This window comes from Eptatretus burgeri, chromosome 8 (assembly GCF_056783735.1).
Source record: "Eptatretus burgeri isolate ZD-2024b chromosome 8, Ebu_testis_v1, whole genome shotgun sequence".
In the NCBI taxonomy this organism is placed as follows: domain Eukaryota; kingdom Metazoa; phylum Chordata; class Myxini; order Myxiniformes; family Myxinidae; genus Eptatretus; species Eptatretus burgeri.
Window position 1 is genome coordinate 77898250 of NC_140968.1, and position 18392 is coordinate 77916641.

Sequence of the window (18392 nt, forward strand, 5' to 3'; positions counted from 1 at the left end):
ATCGACAGCGCAGCTGCGAGGAAACAGCGATATCCTCGGACGATCCTCTGCCGCAAGCTCAAGATGATCGTCTGATGTTTCCGATGATCCGGATGAGATTGCCCGTTGCATTGAAAAGGCAAACGAATGAATATCTCTTAAAGAGGCTGCACGGATGTGGATTTGCACAACAAGGAAACAAATGACACAATATCGGAAAGAGCGTGGCTCGTGGCTTGGTGCCAATAGCTACATCGTCATCGCCACGACTCCACCCTCCTGTCGTCATCGCCGCGACTCCGCCCTCCTGTCGTCATCGCCGCGACTCCGCCCTCCTGTCGTCATCGCCACGACTCCGCCCTCCTGTCGTCATCGCCGCGACTCCGCCCTCCTGTCGTCATCGCCGCGACTCTGCATCCACTTCTCCGCCCACACGTCGCTGACTCCACCCATCCACCTGGTCCCGCCTACCACTCCGTCCACTCGCTCTCGACTCTGCCTTCCCCACCCAAGTCCCTCCCTTCATGCCGAAGGGTCGCATCGCATTCTCTGGACGACGCCAGCTGCACGAATTGCCATGAAGCAAGAAACGGTGCACCAGCTGTCGGGGAGGTAACACCCAGCGGAGCATCCCCCCAAACGTATTGGTGGTGCATTTGCACAATCGTGCAAGGTATTCAGAGACCGTTAGCCTCATCTCCTCTTCTTTCTCGCTTCAATAACTCTTCATCAGGTTTTTGTGTGTGTGTGTGTGTGTGTGTGTGTGTGTGTGTGTGTGTGTGTGTGTGTGTGTGTGTGTGTGTGTGTGTGTGTGTGTGCGTGTGCGTTGTCCTGGTGCCTGTCCACATAAGTTAATATTGCAGAAGATTATAATTCTTATTTCGCATTATGTCTGCTTTTATAAGTTGCATATATATATATATATATATATATATATATATATATATATATATATATATATATATATATATATATATATATATATATATATATATATATATATGTTGCTCTCACATTTCTTTATATCCCTGCATAACATGCAACAATAAAACGATTCACTGTGGCACATAACTTTCCTCGCTTGTGAATAAATTATTATTAGAAATGTTCCCTGCTCGTCTTTTTGGTTTCTTTCATCGATCTTGCATGGTCCGAATCAGAGCTTAGCCGAGACTTTATTCCCAACGATCCGTTCCTTTAGCCGGTACGTCCTTCGCAGTGTCGCTCGGCTGCATCTGATCCGGTAAAGTGATCTGGTTCAGACAAGGCGTACCGAGGGCGTGTTCCCCGGTAATTAAATCACGTGATTCATTAGGTAACCCGGTTAACCCATAGACGAGAGGGCCATTGGTCACGCAGTTAAGCTATTGAAGTCCACGGCCGGTTAGCGACCTGCCGCGTCACAGGGTTATCCGTGTGCGACGGCCTACAATTCCAGGGAGTCTGGTGGGAGTCGAGATAGCTTCCCCCTCAATTGGCCCTCTCACCCGACCCCCGGCCCGCAACAATATATATATATATATATATATATATATATATATATATATATATATATATATATATGTATATGGACACACACACACACACACACACACACACACACATCCATTGTTGAAAGAAAATAATGATCTCCGACAAATTTCAAACAATACGGGTTTCATCTCTGGTTGAGAGAATTCCACATACCTATTTGAGCGGTGCATAAGTTAACAGACCACGGTCTCGATCGCTGAGGCCAATCTTCACCAGGCTGTAACACCGATCAGCTCAAAATCCTTTTAACTGTCGCTTTGGTAGTTTCACAATGAAGGAAATACATATAGGGAATACACAGTGATTGTGAATTTCACAGCTTCGTGGCGTCTTTGCCTTCACACCGCAGTGAGCACCAACATGGCGGCCGTAAGATTGAAATCCGTCTTCAAACCACCTCAACACCCAAAGTCCTCAAGCACACATAACAAGTCATTATATATTTATTGAAATTGTTCCATTGTCATTACATATTTATTCATTACCTCAATGAAACAGTGGAATATTTAGCTCTTCATGCCATTAACTTCAAGCCTTCAAACCTCCTCCCCACCCACCATGGTCACCTGTCCATCTCAATCCCACGAGATCAGACATGAGGAAACAATAGGTGATAATAAACGATGTGAAACCAATTAATTATCTTCTTTCTGATATATGTACATATATATTGTTGTGGGGTCTCGGTGGCGAGCACGACCGTTTGGGGGAGCAGTAGAGTCGGCTCCACCGAACACCCAGAATTTAGGTCGTACCTTTCAGATAAATCCGAAAGGTCACGGGTCCTTTATCAGACCGAAGATCACCAATAGGTCAACCACGTGGGGTAGGGTCAATTGCTAATTTCAATATACTTAAATACCCACGTCGTCAAACTACCAGGGAAATCACCCTCGGCAGGATCTGCGCGATCCGGGCCGTTACCGAGCCGGATCCGAATCGTACCCCGAGCAGAGAGTACCAGAACCCTGCCGGCCAATTGCACGACAACGGCAACAATGAGGCCTCCTAATTCCCGTTCCCAGTGCAGCAAACCAATTATAGAAATGACAAGGACGAGCTGGGACATTGAACAAGAGGAGATTTATTTACAATGGTGGGAAGGGAAGCACACAAAGAGCAGAGTTATCCGAATAAGAAATGTAATGTACAATGAGCAAAAGAAAGCACTTACACGATTCTACTTGAAGACAGGGCACACAGACACACACACGCACACACAAATACCCCAGGAAGAGATGGACCTCGAGGTCTTTATTGCCCCTTCAGCTCAGAGGGAAGACGAGCTGAGGGAAGAGAACGTGCTGGCTACCTGGCCGCGTTCACGCAGCTGGACGACCGCACCTTCCCAGAGCACCAGTTGCCAAAGAACGGACCAGAGCAGCCGAACTCAGAGGAGGCGAGACGAGGTGATCTTCCGTGATGAGATGGTCGACCGCTTGTCGTAATGCGCCAGACGAGACCCTAGGATGCGTGGGATGGTTTCAGCCGAAGACCCAGACAGATGCGCGCTCGAGCAGATGGGATGCACTCTTCAATTCCTTTGTCCGTCGCTTTTTGGGGCGTAGTCCGCTCCCCCGTCGCCTGCTCTCATTGGGTGGATGGTGTGTCGTGGCTCAACCTTCTTGCAAAGGACCGCCCCAGTTCTGGTCCGCGTGTCGCCCAATTGGGCGGAAAATGACCCATACCCTTATTTGGCGCAAAGCCAGAACGAAACGCTTCGTGACCATATTGGGTGTGAAATCCACACCGCCTGGGGCAGGAATTCCGCACATGCCGGCGAGCGCGCCATGAGCGCGGACAATGCTGCGAGCAGAGTGTTGTTGTTGTCGTTGTTGTTGGTGATGTAAAAATCCTAACTATAAAATAATGCACAGCGCACGTACAATTAATTCCCATTAGATAAGGGACGGGACCCTAACTAGAAACACTCACTTACCGATATAACTGTTCTATAGGGACTTGAATGTTGAGTGCTCATGGCTGCCAGATTTGTAACAATATGTTTTGCATAAGATTGGGGCAGTTGGGATTACACATTTTTGAAGAAGAAGAAGGTGCTTCCAACCAAAAGTAAAAAAACTAGATCGACTCCGCCAATTTGAGCAAAAAAGCGAGAGCAGACCCGGTCTCAGGCAATGTTTCGCCGGCTTCGCAGCCGGCTTCATCGGGCACAATATAAGTACACATTAGGCACTTTGCGGTCTAATAAATAAAGGACAGCTAAATTCATCTTTTCAAATTTGACCAAAAAATATTTATTATGAAATAACAGGGGCAGACATGATCTTTGTAAGTTTTATTAAGATAGCCAGAGTTCCTGACGCTCCCAAATGAACAACATTTGTTTTCGAACTTTATTGTGAAAAGGAAAGGATAAAGGAAAGTGTTATATTTACTGTAATAAGTTTACTAATGAAAAACTATCACACAAAGGGTGAAAAAAACGCAAGTTTTTCGTAATAAATTACATGCAAACACCACAGAAATGGCTTCACTCAACATCGAATGCTAACCAAGATGGCGTCCGGTGGCTGCACCTCGCTCTGTGTGTTGTGAACGACAATGAGCATTCTATGTATTTCCAGTTCATTGGGTTTATAAAGGTCGGTCGTTTGTCTTCCCGTGTAATTTTTTTTTAACAAGTGATTATGAGTAGCCTAATTATGTTCATAAATTTGTGTTGCTTAATGATCGTAAATTGATTGTATTCTTTGTGAAGCATCTTAAAAACGCGTAGAAGTTACAATTGTGGGTAGAGTCAGGGCAGCTGTCCAGCCAATCGGTGGGAAGATCTTCGAGAAATTAATGATGTGAGTTTTGCAGCAGCACTGTATGTCCAAGAGAAAATAATAGGTAAACGATGACACAAAAAAACTATAGATATGAAAATCTGACCAGAAACACACCACCACCCTGGAAACAGAGACTTGAGAAGCAGAGAACAGAAGTCCAAAACTCATGAAAAGAAATGGAAAGGATGTAAAAGGGGATGTTGCCCTGGAACAACAGTTTGCATCAGGTACGTTCTTGAAAAACCCCATTATGGGCAAAACCGCGATGTGCAAAGTTAAGACATTGTGGGAAAAAATAGGGTGATGGGAACCAGCTCTCAAATTTATGGACTTTTTGCCGGACGACGACGACGACGACGAGTGTTGAAAGTTATCAAGATGACGTTGACGTCCCTGGCTTATGGTTGGCAGGGTCATCAGACTTTGCGAAGAAGGAGGTGATCTTTGTTTGCTTTGCCTTGTTCTGCATGTCCTTATAGACCTCCTTATAAGGTTTCATGACAGCGTCCATCTCGCACTTGAATTTCAAGTACCTCTCCATGAAAACTTCTTCTATTGGTTTTAATGGCATTTTTAGAGCCGTGAGGCTCTATTTCCGCCACACACCTAAACACTTCCACTGCAGCAGACAAGTAAAGGGGTGACTTTATATTACTAGTGCATGCCCGTAGGTGCGTGGCCGTACGTGCAAACCCCCCCCAAAAAAAACTTTCAAACCGCGTGCCAGAAACAACCACACAGGCCGTTCCTTTGCTCTCGCGTGCCCGTACGTGCGTGGCTGTACGTGCGTGGCCGTACATTCAAAAAACTTTCAAACCGCGTGCCAGAAACAATCACACAGGCCATTCCTTCGCTCTCGCGTGCCCGTATGTGCGTGGCCGTACGTGCAAAAAAACAAAAAAAAAACAACCACACAGGTCATTCCTTCGCTCTCGAACACGACAACTGGATTGGGGTATTGTGTTTCTCTATAAATGCGCATAAGAAATCGAGAAATTATTAGAATACAGTAAGTCATCACTATGCAGAAGTTAGTGCATGCCCATACGGAATGTTCACATCATTCCACGAATTATCGCTTTCATTGAAGTAACAACTACTGTGATACTTACACACACAGAGTTAATTAAAATCCAAATTAAAATCAAGTTTACCTCCTTGTCTTTGCTCGCCATGACATTCGCTGCCATTGACCATTGCCACTCCTACGTCACGGTGAAGCAACAGGGTAGGATTTGTAGGAGACCTGAAAGTGCAGTGTCATTAGGTATTCCATGTTCGAATTGTTTTAGTTTGAAAATAGTTTAAAAAAAAATAGTTTGCAAAGCATACCACCAAATTGAGATGTATTTCGTCGGCAAGCATGTTGAGTAGAGCTGAATTCCTTAACACTTCCAAAGGCCACACCTTTTTCACAATTGGAAACAAAAAAAACGTGCACTTTTTTTGATAAATTATTTTCAGAACAATTTTTCTTCAATAAATAAATAATAAAAATTGTCTCCATGTACATTGTACACACCTTTATCTCGTTAGCACCTCTTCATAAACAACATTGCTGAGGTAACGGCGCTTCTTTGTTTCCTCGTCCAGGGCAAGAATGCGGAGGCTGCTGGATCTGCCAACGTTTTGATAAATTATTAGTTTTAATGGCCAATTATTCAATTAGCGCCAACGTATTTTGCTTTTTTGCAAGGAAAAATACAAAGAGAAGAGAAGAGAAAAAAACCCGTAATGGCGAACGCGGCTGAGGTTCTCTTCCCCATCGGCCACACCTACACAACAACGTGTCCTGTCATTGGTTGGTAAATAAATGGCCGCAGCAACGTGTCCTGTCATTGGTTGGTAAATAAATGGCCATAACTTGGGAAGCACTTGTCCGATTAATATCAAACCTTGAAAAGGCACATCCTCAGGTCCCCAGCAATATACCTGGCAAGTTTCAATTAGATCAGACCAGTGGTTGTCGAGAAACAGCGGTCACAGACACATACACACACATTGCTGGAATTATACATAGATTAGACCCGTTTCTTTTATAAATTTCAACAATGGTTTGCAGAGTCGAGGGTGCTCCTGGCTCAATCGGCACAGTGTGTCTGGTACACCCGATCACCTGATCCCCATCTGTCAGGCAGAGTGGAAGAGGTGCGATCTGGTTCTCCTGCACCGAGGGGATTGTGTGAAGATGCGATCCAAATCCTTAGGAACCTTACACTGCTCGCAGAACCCCCTTGGGTGACACCCTATCCTATGTAAATAGGAGTTTAGAGCACAATGTCCAAGTCTGAGTCTGAACCTGAAGAGGGTTGCCTGGTCTCTTCGGCAGAGTGGGGGAAACTCCATGAAGAATAGTGAAAACCTCTCAATATATGTTCCTCATTCTGCTTTATCCCGTGTTCTCTTTCATGCTCCTCATCCTTATCTTATTTCCCCTCTTCACTTCAAAACAAACAAACAAACAAGTATTTTCGCTCAAAAAAATTCATGAACTCATTCTGCCTCCCATATCCCAGACTTGAACCCTCTGGACGACTGGTTCTGGGGGGCTGCCAAGGGCTCTGTCTACACCAACTGCCCTGCCACACTGGGTGATCTGAAGCAGGAGGTGTCAGGCTACCTCCAGACAGTGCCACATGAGAACTACAGGAAAGTTGGTCAGAACTTTGGAGTCAGGATCAATGCCTGTCTGAAACGTGGAGGGGCAAACATCAAGAACGTCACTTACAAGGATTTTGTGTAAATGCCAATTTCAGACCTTGGGTTCTCACCAACTTTCAGTAACTTACTACAATAGCAATCAGTGATAGAAAATACCATGTCATAAGCTTTCAAGAAATGTTTCGTTCATGTTCCTGAGGTTTCTGTTTCTTTGTAAATAAACATTTAAAGTTGCATCACTCTTTTGTGTGTGTGTGTGTGTGTGATTATATATATATATATATATATATATATATATATATATATATATATATATATATATATATATATATATATATATATATTATACGTTTCATCTCCACCGTCCCACAACTCATATCCAACGACGCGGGCTGTAAATAATAAGTATATGATGCATTAAAATACCTTGACTCTTATGAGTAACCACTCCCAACACACGGAAAACAGTGCAGTTCAGCATTTCATTTCGAGACGTATAACATATTTATCACATCACAGCAAGATATATACAATATATACAGGGTGTCCGAAAATGAATCTACCAAAATAGTGTTGAATAGTTTTATTATTATTCGAGATATTGACATAAATTAGATATTAATACATGTGTTAGCGTTGTATGTTTTAGTTTTGTTGTGAATATTGATTGTTGTTTTCTTTCTGTTTCAGGAGAAACCCCACTTTCTGATGTAATGACAAGTCCTCAAGAGAAAGCAAAAATTGTGAGATTTGTCCATGAATGTGGCTCAATCATTCAAGCACAAAGGCGTTTTTAGCATGAAACGAACAAACCAGCACCTGAAAAGACACTCCGTCCGAAGATGTGTGCATCAGTTTGAGGTTACATGATCTGTCCTGAAGGGGAAATCTGCTGGCAGGCCAAGAAAGTCAAAGAAAGAGAGAAAGAGAGAAAGAGAGAATTCATGATATCCTTCATAAGGAATTGAGGTTTAAATGTTTTTTAAAAATGGAAACAGTGGAAAGAGTTCATAAACTTTCAGAAGAGGATTATGAAATGACAGCAAATGTTTGTCAAGGATGAATTGAACAGATAGATTCAGATGAATATTTTTTTCAATCAAACCTCATTTTATTGATGAAGCTCCATCTCACATATCATACAAAGTTAATCTTCACATTTGTAGGATATGGAGAAGAAAATCCACATTAATTGGATGAACATGAAAGGGATCCGTCAAAAGTCCAAATCCAAATCCATTGGGCCCAGACTCTGTACAAAGCATCGTTGCTGCCGAAGCAGTCTCCTGGCCGATTGGGCACAATCCTGGATGAGTCGCCACTCCGACGCAGGATACTCGAATGGCTCAATCATCCGAGCAAGCTGGTACTCATTTTGACCTGAGAGGCCAAGGTCTGAAATTGGCATTTACGCAAAACTCATTTTGCCGACCTCAGAAGGATGACAGGCTGAGTCAACCCCACCTGGTATTAATTAAATGATGAATCAGGATTTGAACTCATGACCCTAGAATCCCAAGCCCACCACACTAACCATGATAACCATTAAGCCAACAGCAGGTATTTATCTAAAGTAAACGTCTGGTATGTCATGTCACGTGTACCATGGTGTGCCATGTCACGTTCCCACATTTAGCGACCCTATTTCTTTGACGAACGCACTGTCACCAGCATTCTGTACTTCAACATGTTACGAGAGTTCTTTATTCCACAACTCCAAGAAAATCAAGACTTGTTACAAAGAGCTATCTTTCAACAGGATGGAGCACCATCTCACGTTACTCGAATTGTTAAAATGTTTTTAAATCAAACTTTACCAGACCGTTGGATTGGTCGAGGAGGACCTCTGAAATGGCCGGCTCATTCACCTGACTTAACACCTTTAGATTGTTATATTTGGGGTTATTTAAAAAGTAAAGACTACACGAGCAAACCAAGGGACCTTGAAGAACTTAAACATCATATTATTACCTCCGCCACCAAAGGTGAAGGAGGTTATATTTTCACCCCTTTCTGTCTGTTTGTTTGTTTGTTTGTGCACAGGATATCTCAAAAAATGGCAGACAGATCCGGACGAAATTTTGTGGACAGGTTGGGTGTGTGACAAGGACGAACTGATTAGACTTTGGTGAAGATCCAGATCCGGATCCGACTAGTAGAATTTTTAAAGTGATTCTTCACCATTGAGAGATCAGGCCAAAAATGATATAAAGCACCATATCTCAAAAAGTTGTGGACGGATTCGGCCGAAACTAGGCGGACATGTTGGGTGTGTGACCACGACGAATTGATTCGATTTTGGTGAAGATCCGAATCCGGATCTGGATACGAAAATTATTTATTTTTTAAAGTGATTCTTCTTCATTGATCGGGCCAAAAACGATATGTAGCATGATATTTCAAAAATGTACTGGGCCAGATAGGTTCTCGTGGATCAGGAATTGTGTGGCAGAGGTATGCGCTCTACTGAGTGCCCTTCTAGTTGATGCTACATCGTCCATCACGACAGCTGTGTTGGAAAATGTTTTCTAACAATTTTAAACACCGAATTAGATTGATCATCGTGAATGATGGATGACATGTAGAAATTTATTCAAAATTCGAGAATATCTTAACAATACCATAAAAAAATTAATAAACCATAACTTACATGTCCAATGCATGTATTCACATCAAATTTATGTCAGTATATCGAATAACAATAAAATTATTCAACGTTCTTTTTGGTATATACATTTTCAGACACCATGTACAGCACGGTCCCAGATCCTGATTTCACTTTCAAAATAACTGTTTTATAAAGTCATGAGGATAAAATCCCAGTACCCTTCCCCTACAAGCGTGCGATCATCTCGATGAGTACGGGGCACCGTGAACATGTCATCACACGGTCACCTGCCTTGACGGGGAAACCAATGGGTTCAGCATATACTGGAAATGCAAATTTTATTTTAAAAATAAATTGTATAAATTATCGTCCCGCAATGGCAAACAACCTGGTGTATTCCTTGCCATGACCTATTCGACACCACCGACACCCCTTGGATAGAGCACGTATGGTACTGTTGTGGGCTGGGGGTCGGTGGCGAGAACGACTGCTAGGTGGGGAAGTTTAAGCCATCTCCCACCAGACTCCCCGGAATTATAGGCCGTCGTTCCGGATAACTCCGAAGCCGGCGGGTCGATTAATCGACCGTGAAACGCCAATATCTCGACCGCGTGGTGAAGGGATAATTGTCTAGATCCCAATATACCTAAATAACCACGCAGTCTTGGCTACCGGGGATTCACGCCCTCGGCACGTCTTTCTCGAACCGGGTCACTCTACCGACTGCGGTAGAGTTCCAACTACCGACTACTAACTCGGGTTCAGTTGCAGCCGGTTGTAGGTTCGGAGACCCCATATTCTCCACGTGGCTTCGCTCGCGAAGAGTAACAGGGTCAACGCTGAAAAAGCCATACAAGAACTACGAGTCGAGGACTGGAACCGTGGGGCCCCCCTCTCAGCAAGTCAAGGTACGAGCAGCCAACGGGTGGTGATGGCGTGTGATGGGCAGGTTGGATCATGCAGATGGGATGGTTTTTGGTTGTTAGATGGCTTGTTGGATGTAAAACCTAACTACAGACGTCACAACGCACACATTTAATCCTCCCACTAAACAAAAGGGTGGGGTCCTGACTATACACGTACTTGGCGGCATAACTAACTTTGGGACCTGAATGTTGAGTGCGCACAGTTTCCAGCTTCGTAACAGTACTTTAGGATGATTGATGATCTTCACGAAAGATTTTGTTTGCTTGTTTGTTTACAATGTCGAGGCTCGTGGCGGAGTGACAACAATGAGCGCATCAGGACTACCAGGAGCTAGAACAGAATAAAAGGAACAGTATTTAAAAAAGGCGGGGGGGGGCAAAATAGAGGAAGACTTGGAGGGATGTGGGGAAGGATCAGGGGTAGGGGAGGACGCCCAGGGTGGAAAAGATGGATACAGAAACAAACTCAGGAAGGAAAGACTGGAAACCTGGAAAGAGGAGTGCTTGGGGAGTGTTCAAAGGGGTAGAAAAAGATCATGGTTTTGGAAGGGGAATGATCTGAGGTGGTGGTTGTTGTTGTTGTTGTTGTTGTTTCATACGCAGCCTGTTGCTGCTGGTTGCATCATTTTCTGGAAGCATGGCTGTGCAACTGATGCAGTGCCCCTATTATTAGGAAGCTGGTACTCATTTTGCCACCCTCAGAAGGATGACAGGCTGTCGACCCACATAGTATTAATTCAACGGTAAGACAGGTGGGGGTTGGGGGGGGGGGTGATAAAGCACCGAAAGAGAGGAGGATGCAAGAGCAGGAGAGAGAAAGATCGGCTTTCTTCTTCTACTTCTTCTTCTTCCATTAAAGTGCAGAGACCTCCAAAGAGTATTATCGAACTGAGGCTTTGTCTGGGCGGAAGCCGCAGGACAGAAAAATCTGTCTTCTCGCTGGACGATGTACACCTCAGCCGGCATTGATTTGCGTCAGCTTTAAAAACCACCTGCCCGCGATGTGAAGGTGATCGGCCCATAGACTCGGCTTCATCGCCGGATGTTCAAATGATCTTGAACGTCTTGGTTTCCATGGCATCAAGCTGAGCAAGGTGTGAGGTGGGGGAGCGAGCCCAGAGGGGAGAGCAGCCCTCCACCAAGATGAAGCTTGAAGGCCTCTTAAGTGTCAGTTAATTTCCTGACCCGTGGTTCAGATGGGGAAGACGGGTCACAGGTGTGAAACAAACCGTCCCACTTCATGCCTCAGCAACAGGTGCCCAAAGCAGACCCAAAGTTACACCCCACGTGGTAAAACTACCCTATTGTTTGTAGATCCATCCCTCCATTAACATGACCGGTATGCAGTCCCCTTTCTTCGAGCACCTTCATCTTGTCCACACGTCCTCCTCCTTCGCCCTAACTCAGTCATATTCCACACCCTCCTCATACGATCCCCTCTCGATTCATTCCTCACAACAACAAACGATCACATGTTTCCGCACATCTTCCACCTTTCCTCTTTTGTATCTTTTCCTCTTCAAACCCCCTCCCTGCTCTCCTGACCGCTCCTCTTTGGACCTCGTCCGTACATCTCATATTCCGCCCTGTCCCTCTCGCAGCTCCTCCCCTCCTCCATTCTCCAAGCTCTCTTCCTCTCTCCCTATCGTCTGTTCCTCTTCCTCCCTCCTCGGGATTCCTAAACCCTCACATCACGGCGTTGCCGGTCCGTCCATGGGCCGTGGGGGATGTGAAGGTACCCAACGCCATGCCGGCCTCGTCAGGTGGGATCGGTAAGGGCGGCACCAGGACGGGACAACATGCTTTTTGTCTTTGCTCGTCTGTCTCTCCTTATAGCTATCGAATCAAATCGAATCAAATCATCCCTTTCAGGTTCATTTGGCCGCTCTTTCTAACCGGGATATTTGTTCATTCTTCTCACGTCGTTCTCTGTTCTCATCCAAATGCTTTTTACTCCGATCCCCCCTCCTCCTCCTCCTCCTCCTCCTCCTCCGTAGGTTCATGAATCACCGGCCCCTTGCGCATCGGCGCTACGAACCGACGCACTACGAGCACGCGGCGAACTGCGCCACGCACGCGGTCAGTTTGGGGGGGGGGGGGTGATGGGGGTGGCGGTAGCCATGGTGACGGCTGGGTCTGACTACTTGGAGATCCAAGACATTGTAGGAATTCTGAGCTAATAGCCAAGGGCTCTCGACAGGAGCTCATAATTGTAGTATTTAATATCCCATAATGAGGTTTCCCTTTAGGATCAAAGCAAGCTTCCGAGGTTCAGAGCAAAATTGTGTGTAAATGCCTGAGGTAAGTGGAGGCTGAACATGATGCAGTACTAAGTCTTAATCAACTATACCGAGAAGCCTGGTGTTGCCTTAATGGTTAGGGTGGTTGGGGTGACGGCTTGGGATCCTAGGGTCCTGAGTTCAAGCCCCGTTGAGCCGCTGAATAAAAAATACACCAGGAGGTTTACTCAGCCTGTCATTCTTCCGAGGTCAGCAAAATGAGCACCGGTGTACTGGTAAGGGGATACTGCATCAGCGGTATAGCTGCGTCCCAACCAATGATGCAACCAGCAGCCACAGGCTGCACTCGATAGAGAGAGAGAGAGAGAGAGAGAGAGAGAGAGAGAGAGAGAGAGAGAGAGAGAGAGAGAGAGAGAGAGAGAGAGAGAGAGAGAGAGAGAGAGAGAGAGAGAGAGAGAGAGAGAGAGAGAGAGAGAGAGAGAGAGAGAGAGAGGAGAGAGAGAGAGAGAGAGACAGACACAGAGAAAGAGAGACACACAGAGAGAGAGAGAGAGAGAGAGACACACAGAGAGAGAGAGAGAGAGGGGGAGAGAGAGAGAGAGAGAGAGAGAGAGAGAGGCGGAGAGAGAGAGAGAGAGAGAGAGAGAGAGAGAGAGAGAGAGAGAGAGAGAGAGAGAGAGAGAGAGAGAGAGAGAGAGACACACAGAGAGAGAGAGAGAGAGAGAGAGAGAGAGAGAGAGAGAGAGAGAGAGAGAGAGAGAGAGAGAGAGAGAGAGAGAGAGAGAGAGAGAGAGAGACACACAGAGAGAGAGAGAGAGAGAGAGAGAGAGAGAGAGAGAGACACTATACGGAGCAACTACACTTCAAACAAATGGGTCTACTCAATGGACATCGACACCAGACTGTAACGTGGGACACTCGGTACGTGACAGGTTGTCATCTCATTCCCTGAACCCTCCGTCCTCATGGCTCGGTTTGTGACTTGATTATTCTGTGAGACGCACGGAGTGTCCCAGGATTCCTTCAGCTGGGTTGTTCAGACAGGGCCGGTAAGGGAGCCCCGTGATGTGTTGTCATCTCAAGTCGAGCTCACTTGTCGTCCTCGCCCGTGTCCACAGTTATGGATCATGCCAAGCGCGCTGGGTGGTGCAGCGCTCCACTGGCAGGCTGGCGATGGGTGGCAGCGGCTCATGGCGTGGGTGTACGGAGCGGCGCTGTGCGCGCTCTTCACAGTCTCCACGGCCTTCCATACAATCTCGTGGAAAAAGAGCCATCTCAGGTAACAAATTCATTCTTTCAATCATTCAATTACCTCCGTTCTCTTTTTAATCTGTATCAACATTACACGGGTAAGATCATAATGTTCTCAACTCGAGCGATGATAAGCTGTAAGTAGTCTCAATAAAATATCGTAAAAATGTCATTTGATCTGTTCTGTTCCACAGTATGTTGCCCTGGCTGGCAGAATAGCATCAAGGTACGCACACTTGGTGGCATATCGAGGAAAAGTGCCGCCCCCCCTCCCCTCACTCGCTATGCCAGTGCGCACACTCACACCTCCAAACTGTCTAGTCTGGGTATCAATCTCGGCCCAGCTATAAACTGTTATCCTTTTCACACGGAGGTTGAGGCATCAATGTGAGTTCAGTCACTCGGATGGACATTAAGCTGGGTATCCCGTCTGCTAGCATTAGTTAGTGGATGTTGAACATCCCGTGGTATCCTCTATGAAGAGTAGGCGAGCTATCGCCGGCACCATGAACAAATTCCAAATTCTTTCCTGCACTGCAACAAGTGATCTGGGCCTATTTGGATGCTCATTCTTCGTCTTCGTTTGTATGCAGTATCATTTGCTGGGGGTTAAGCTGTGCCGTTGATGCAGTGCCCCCTTTAGGTTGGAGCATGAATTTGAAATTTGGCCAGGGTGTTCGACATTATAGGGGTCTTTTACGTCTACCAATTAATGATCGCAGATGGGACACACAGCTTCATGTCCTTCCGAGGAACAATACACATTGATGAATCGCCCTGTCTGTGCAACACCAGGATGGCAGTTTATAGCTGGGCCAAGATTCAAACTAAGGCTGGACAGCTTAGAGAGAAATGTATATACCTCTCGGCTATCCTGTCAGCCCTTAACTCCTTCATATCAGGTTGCATTGTTTGCTATGTTAGGGTGTACTTCCTGTCTGAGCAGCAGCATCTACACTATAAACAAGTTGGCCAAGTGGTTTGCATGTTCTATGTGAACCATCTTCTTCAGTTATAAAGGGAAATCAATAACATGCGTTGCAGAAATATTATTATTGATTTTTAAGAAAATACTAAAATCTGAAAGAACAGGGTAGAGGATGCCTGGTGTTGGCTTAACGGTTAGGGTGGCTGGCTTAAGATCTTAGGGTCTTGAGTTCAAGCCTCTTGTCATGGTGTTGAATTAACACCAGGAAAGTTGACTCAGCCTATCATCCTCCTGAAGGCCCGGTCACACCTTGACGTTTTAGCCAGCAATGGCAATGTATCAAAATGTATGTAAAACGCTGGCTTACACTGAACTTTTGATGTTTTTTTTTTTTTTAAGATTCGGACGTATTCATAACGAGTTGGTCGTATGCATAACATATGAGTCATGGACACAGAACGTTTCGTTGTGTTATAGATAACTTATACCAACGAATGCTTAGCCTGTTGTCGGCCTTCACAACCTATGCCCAACGATAGTCTAACTTAGGCATAACGCGCTGCACGTATCGCCAACGATGACGTGACATAGCCTATTAAACGGCTGCCGCACAATGATTCAAATCATAACCGCCGGAGAAATGGAAGTGTCAACATCGCAATCACACCTTGGCGATCTTGCCAGCGTATGCCGACCTCTGAAAAATGCGTCTAAAATGCTGGCGCACGTCGAATACGGTATGGGTAAGTTTGGTATACGTGAATAAAACGCTAAAGTACGCTATCATACGTCGTAGTAAGTGGAGTACGTCTTTAAATTTTAAACGTGTTAAAATTTTTATGACGTACTTGCCGTTTGCCTCACACGTTCCGCATGCGATGGGAATAAGTTGTACGCACAATTTGCGATCATTGGCACACGTCGACAAAAGTCACTTGTAAGTTACTCATAAGTCGAAACATGTCGAGGTAATGGTTATCGTCAGTGTTTCAGACTCCCTAGTTTTTTTTTTTTCTTCGGTATTACGGTGATGTTAACACTTCGATTTATAGTGCGGTTATAATATAATATAATTAATAGGCTGCCGCTCAACAATTTAAATCATAACCGCACTAGAAATCAAAGTGTCAACATCACCGTCATAACAAAGAAAAAAAAAAAACCAGGGAGTCTGGAATACTGACGCTAACCATTACCTTGACGTGTTTCGACTTATGAGTAACGAACAAGCAACGTGTGTGGACGTGTGTCAACGATCGTGTAACGTGCCTACAACACGTTACTCATAGGTTAGAAATAAGTTTTGGGTATGCTAATCATTACCTCGACGTGTTTCGACTTATGAGGAACTTACAAGTAACGTGTGTGGACGTGTGTCAACGATCGCGTAACGTGCCTACAACACGTTACTCATAGATTAGAAATAAGTTTTGGGTATGCTAATCATTACCTCGACGTGTTTCGACTTATGAGGAACTTACAAGTAACGTGTGTGGACGTGTGTCAACGATCGCGTAACGTGCCGACAACTTATGGCCAGCGTAGCGGAACTTGTGAGTCATACGCTGGCATACGTCGTAAAATTTCAAGCATGCTAAAATTTGAGGGCAACTGCAAAGTACAACGATGAAAGCCAGCGTACTACGACGAATGGCAGTGTTTTTCAGCGTGCTCTTAACGTTTCCAAAACTTACCCATAACGTATTCGACGTGTGCCGGAATTTTAGACAAATTTTTCAAAAATCCGCATAAGCTGGCTAAAACGTCAAGGAGTGACTGGGACTTTAGGTTGGTGAAATGAGTACTAGCATGCTGGTAACAAGGGGGATTGCATCAGTGGCACAGCTGTGCCTCAGAAAACGATGCAGCCAAGCGGGCACAGGCTTCAAATAAATTAATAAATAAATCACACAAGTATTAAGATGCTTCAAGCAGGAAAGTCAGGTTGACCTGAGTGTTCCAATTCGAACCGGTCATAGTCTGTGGAGTCCAGGTTCATGTGCACCATACCATGTCGGCATATATGTGTCTGTCCATCTTCTACAAATGTCTTTGTAGTTCACGTCAAAGTACTTCAGTCATGTCTATTAATATCTTTCTCCTGCATGTGATTTCTGTACAAGTTCCAACATGACTTTCAAAAGAACAAAAATAAAATGTAAATGAAGATTGGTCAATTGTGAAATAGACCAAAACACCACTGTGCACATGTTACCATATTTTAGATATGTCAGGCATCCTCCAATATGCAAGTTTGCACTTCTTCATCGGTGATTGATTCATAGAAATTAATATCACAGGATTTCTCCGTCGCATCACCCCATCCTGTTTCCACTGACTCAATCTCGATAGCGAGAAACACTTTCATATGAATGGTCACTTTGAATTAAAAACAATTCATAAAAAGGCACACACATACACACACACCACCCTAATATCCAATAAGAGAGTGTCCAAAGGGATAGGGAAGGTGACACATCTACTATATATGGATGATTTAAGTCTTTGCACCAAATGATGAAAAGTTAGCAGAACAAATGAAATTAGTGAAACGGTACTCCACCGACATTCAAATGGAATTTGGCCTCGATAAGTGTGCCAAGTGTACATTCATACAACAAAAACGGACAGCATGAAAATCAACCGAAATACAACAATACAGGAACTAGAAAACGAGGCATCATATAAATACATCAGAGTAGAAGAGGACCACCAAATGTCACAAAAAATGTGCCAAACGGTTACCAAAGAATACCTGTGTAGAACGAGCCAAATTCTGAACAAACAGCAATCCCCAACAAACAAAATCAAAGCCATCAACCAACGAGCAATAACAGTACTCCAGTACAACTGCAGAATAATAAACTGGTCACAAGTGCAAATAAAAACACTAGATCTCAAAACAAAGAAATTCCTCACCACAAAATGTTCGACAAAAATCATTGCATCCCGAGAATGTAACTGCCAGGACGAGGAGGTAGCAGCCTGATGGAACTCAACCAGAGGCACAGAATGACAACCGTAGGATTGGGTGAGCAGATTAAAAGTTCAAGACTACTGAATCAAATTTGTAGGCAAACACGAAGACAGCAAGCCAGAGTAAGTATCCCGAACCCAACGAGCAAAAAAAAAAATTTGAAAAACACGTGCGAGCATAAGATGTCACACATGAAATTGAAACAGCAATGAATACAGCCCCAATGATTGCACAACACACAAAAGAAAAATATGAAACAAAATATCAACAGACAAACACCAACAACTGGGAGAACGATAAAAGAGCAAGCAGGTATTAAAATACAAAGAGTTTGACAGATTGGGCATAGACAAAGAAAGCTAATCGGAATGGTTAAGAAGAGGTTAGCTCAACTGCGATGGAGAACGAATCACAATAAATGCCCAAGACCAAGGACATTGCAGACCAAGGAATGCCCAAGACCACTACCCTTGCAGTGGTGGACACTACACAAA

The 18392-nt window shown here is 44.7% G+C and overlaps 1 protein-coding gene across 5 annotated transcripts in view; it reads left to right on the forward strand.

Annotated features, from left to right (window-relative positions):
• Window positions 1-11747: 11747 nt before the first annotated feature.
• Window positions 11748-18392, forward strand: part of LOC147022106 (monocyte to macrophage differentiation factor 2-like) — a 46683-nt gene continuing 40038 nt past the window's right edge. Inside the window, exons 1-3 of one of the 5 annotated variants that reach the window (XM_085892703.1) lie at window positions 11748-12274; window positions 12500-12581; window positions 13861-14021. In XM_085892703.1, the coding sequence (XP_085748829.1) occupies window positions 11835-12274; window positions 12500-12581; window positions 13861-14021 (683 nt within the window). In that variant the 5' untranslated portion in view covers window positions 11748-11834. Of the gene's footprint in view, window positions 12275-12499; window positions 12582-12658; window positions 12804-13860; window positions 14022-18392 lie in introns of those variants that run through there. The other 4 variants (XM_085892702.1, XM_085892701.1, XM_085892700.1 and 1 more) reach the window with 4 other exon arrangements.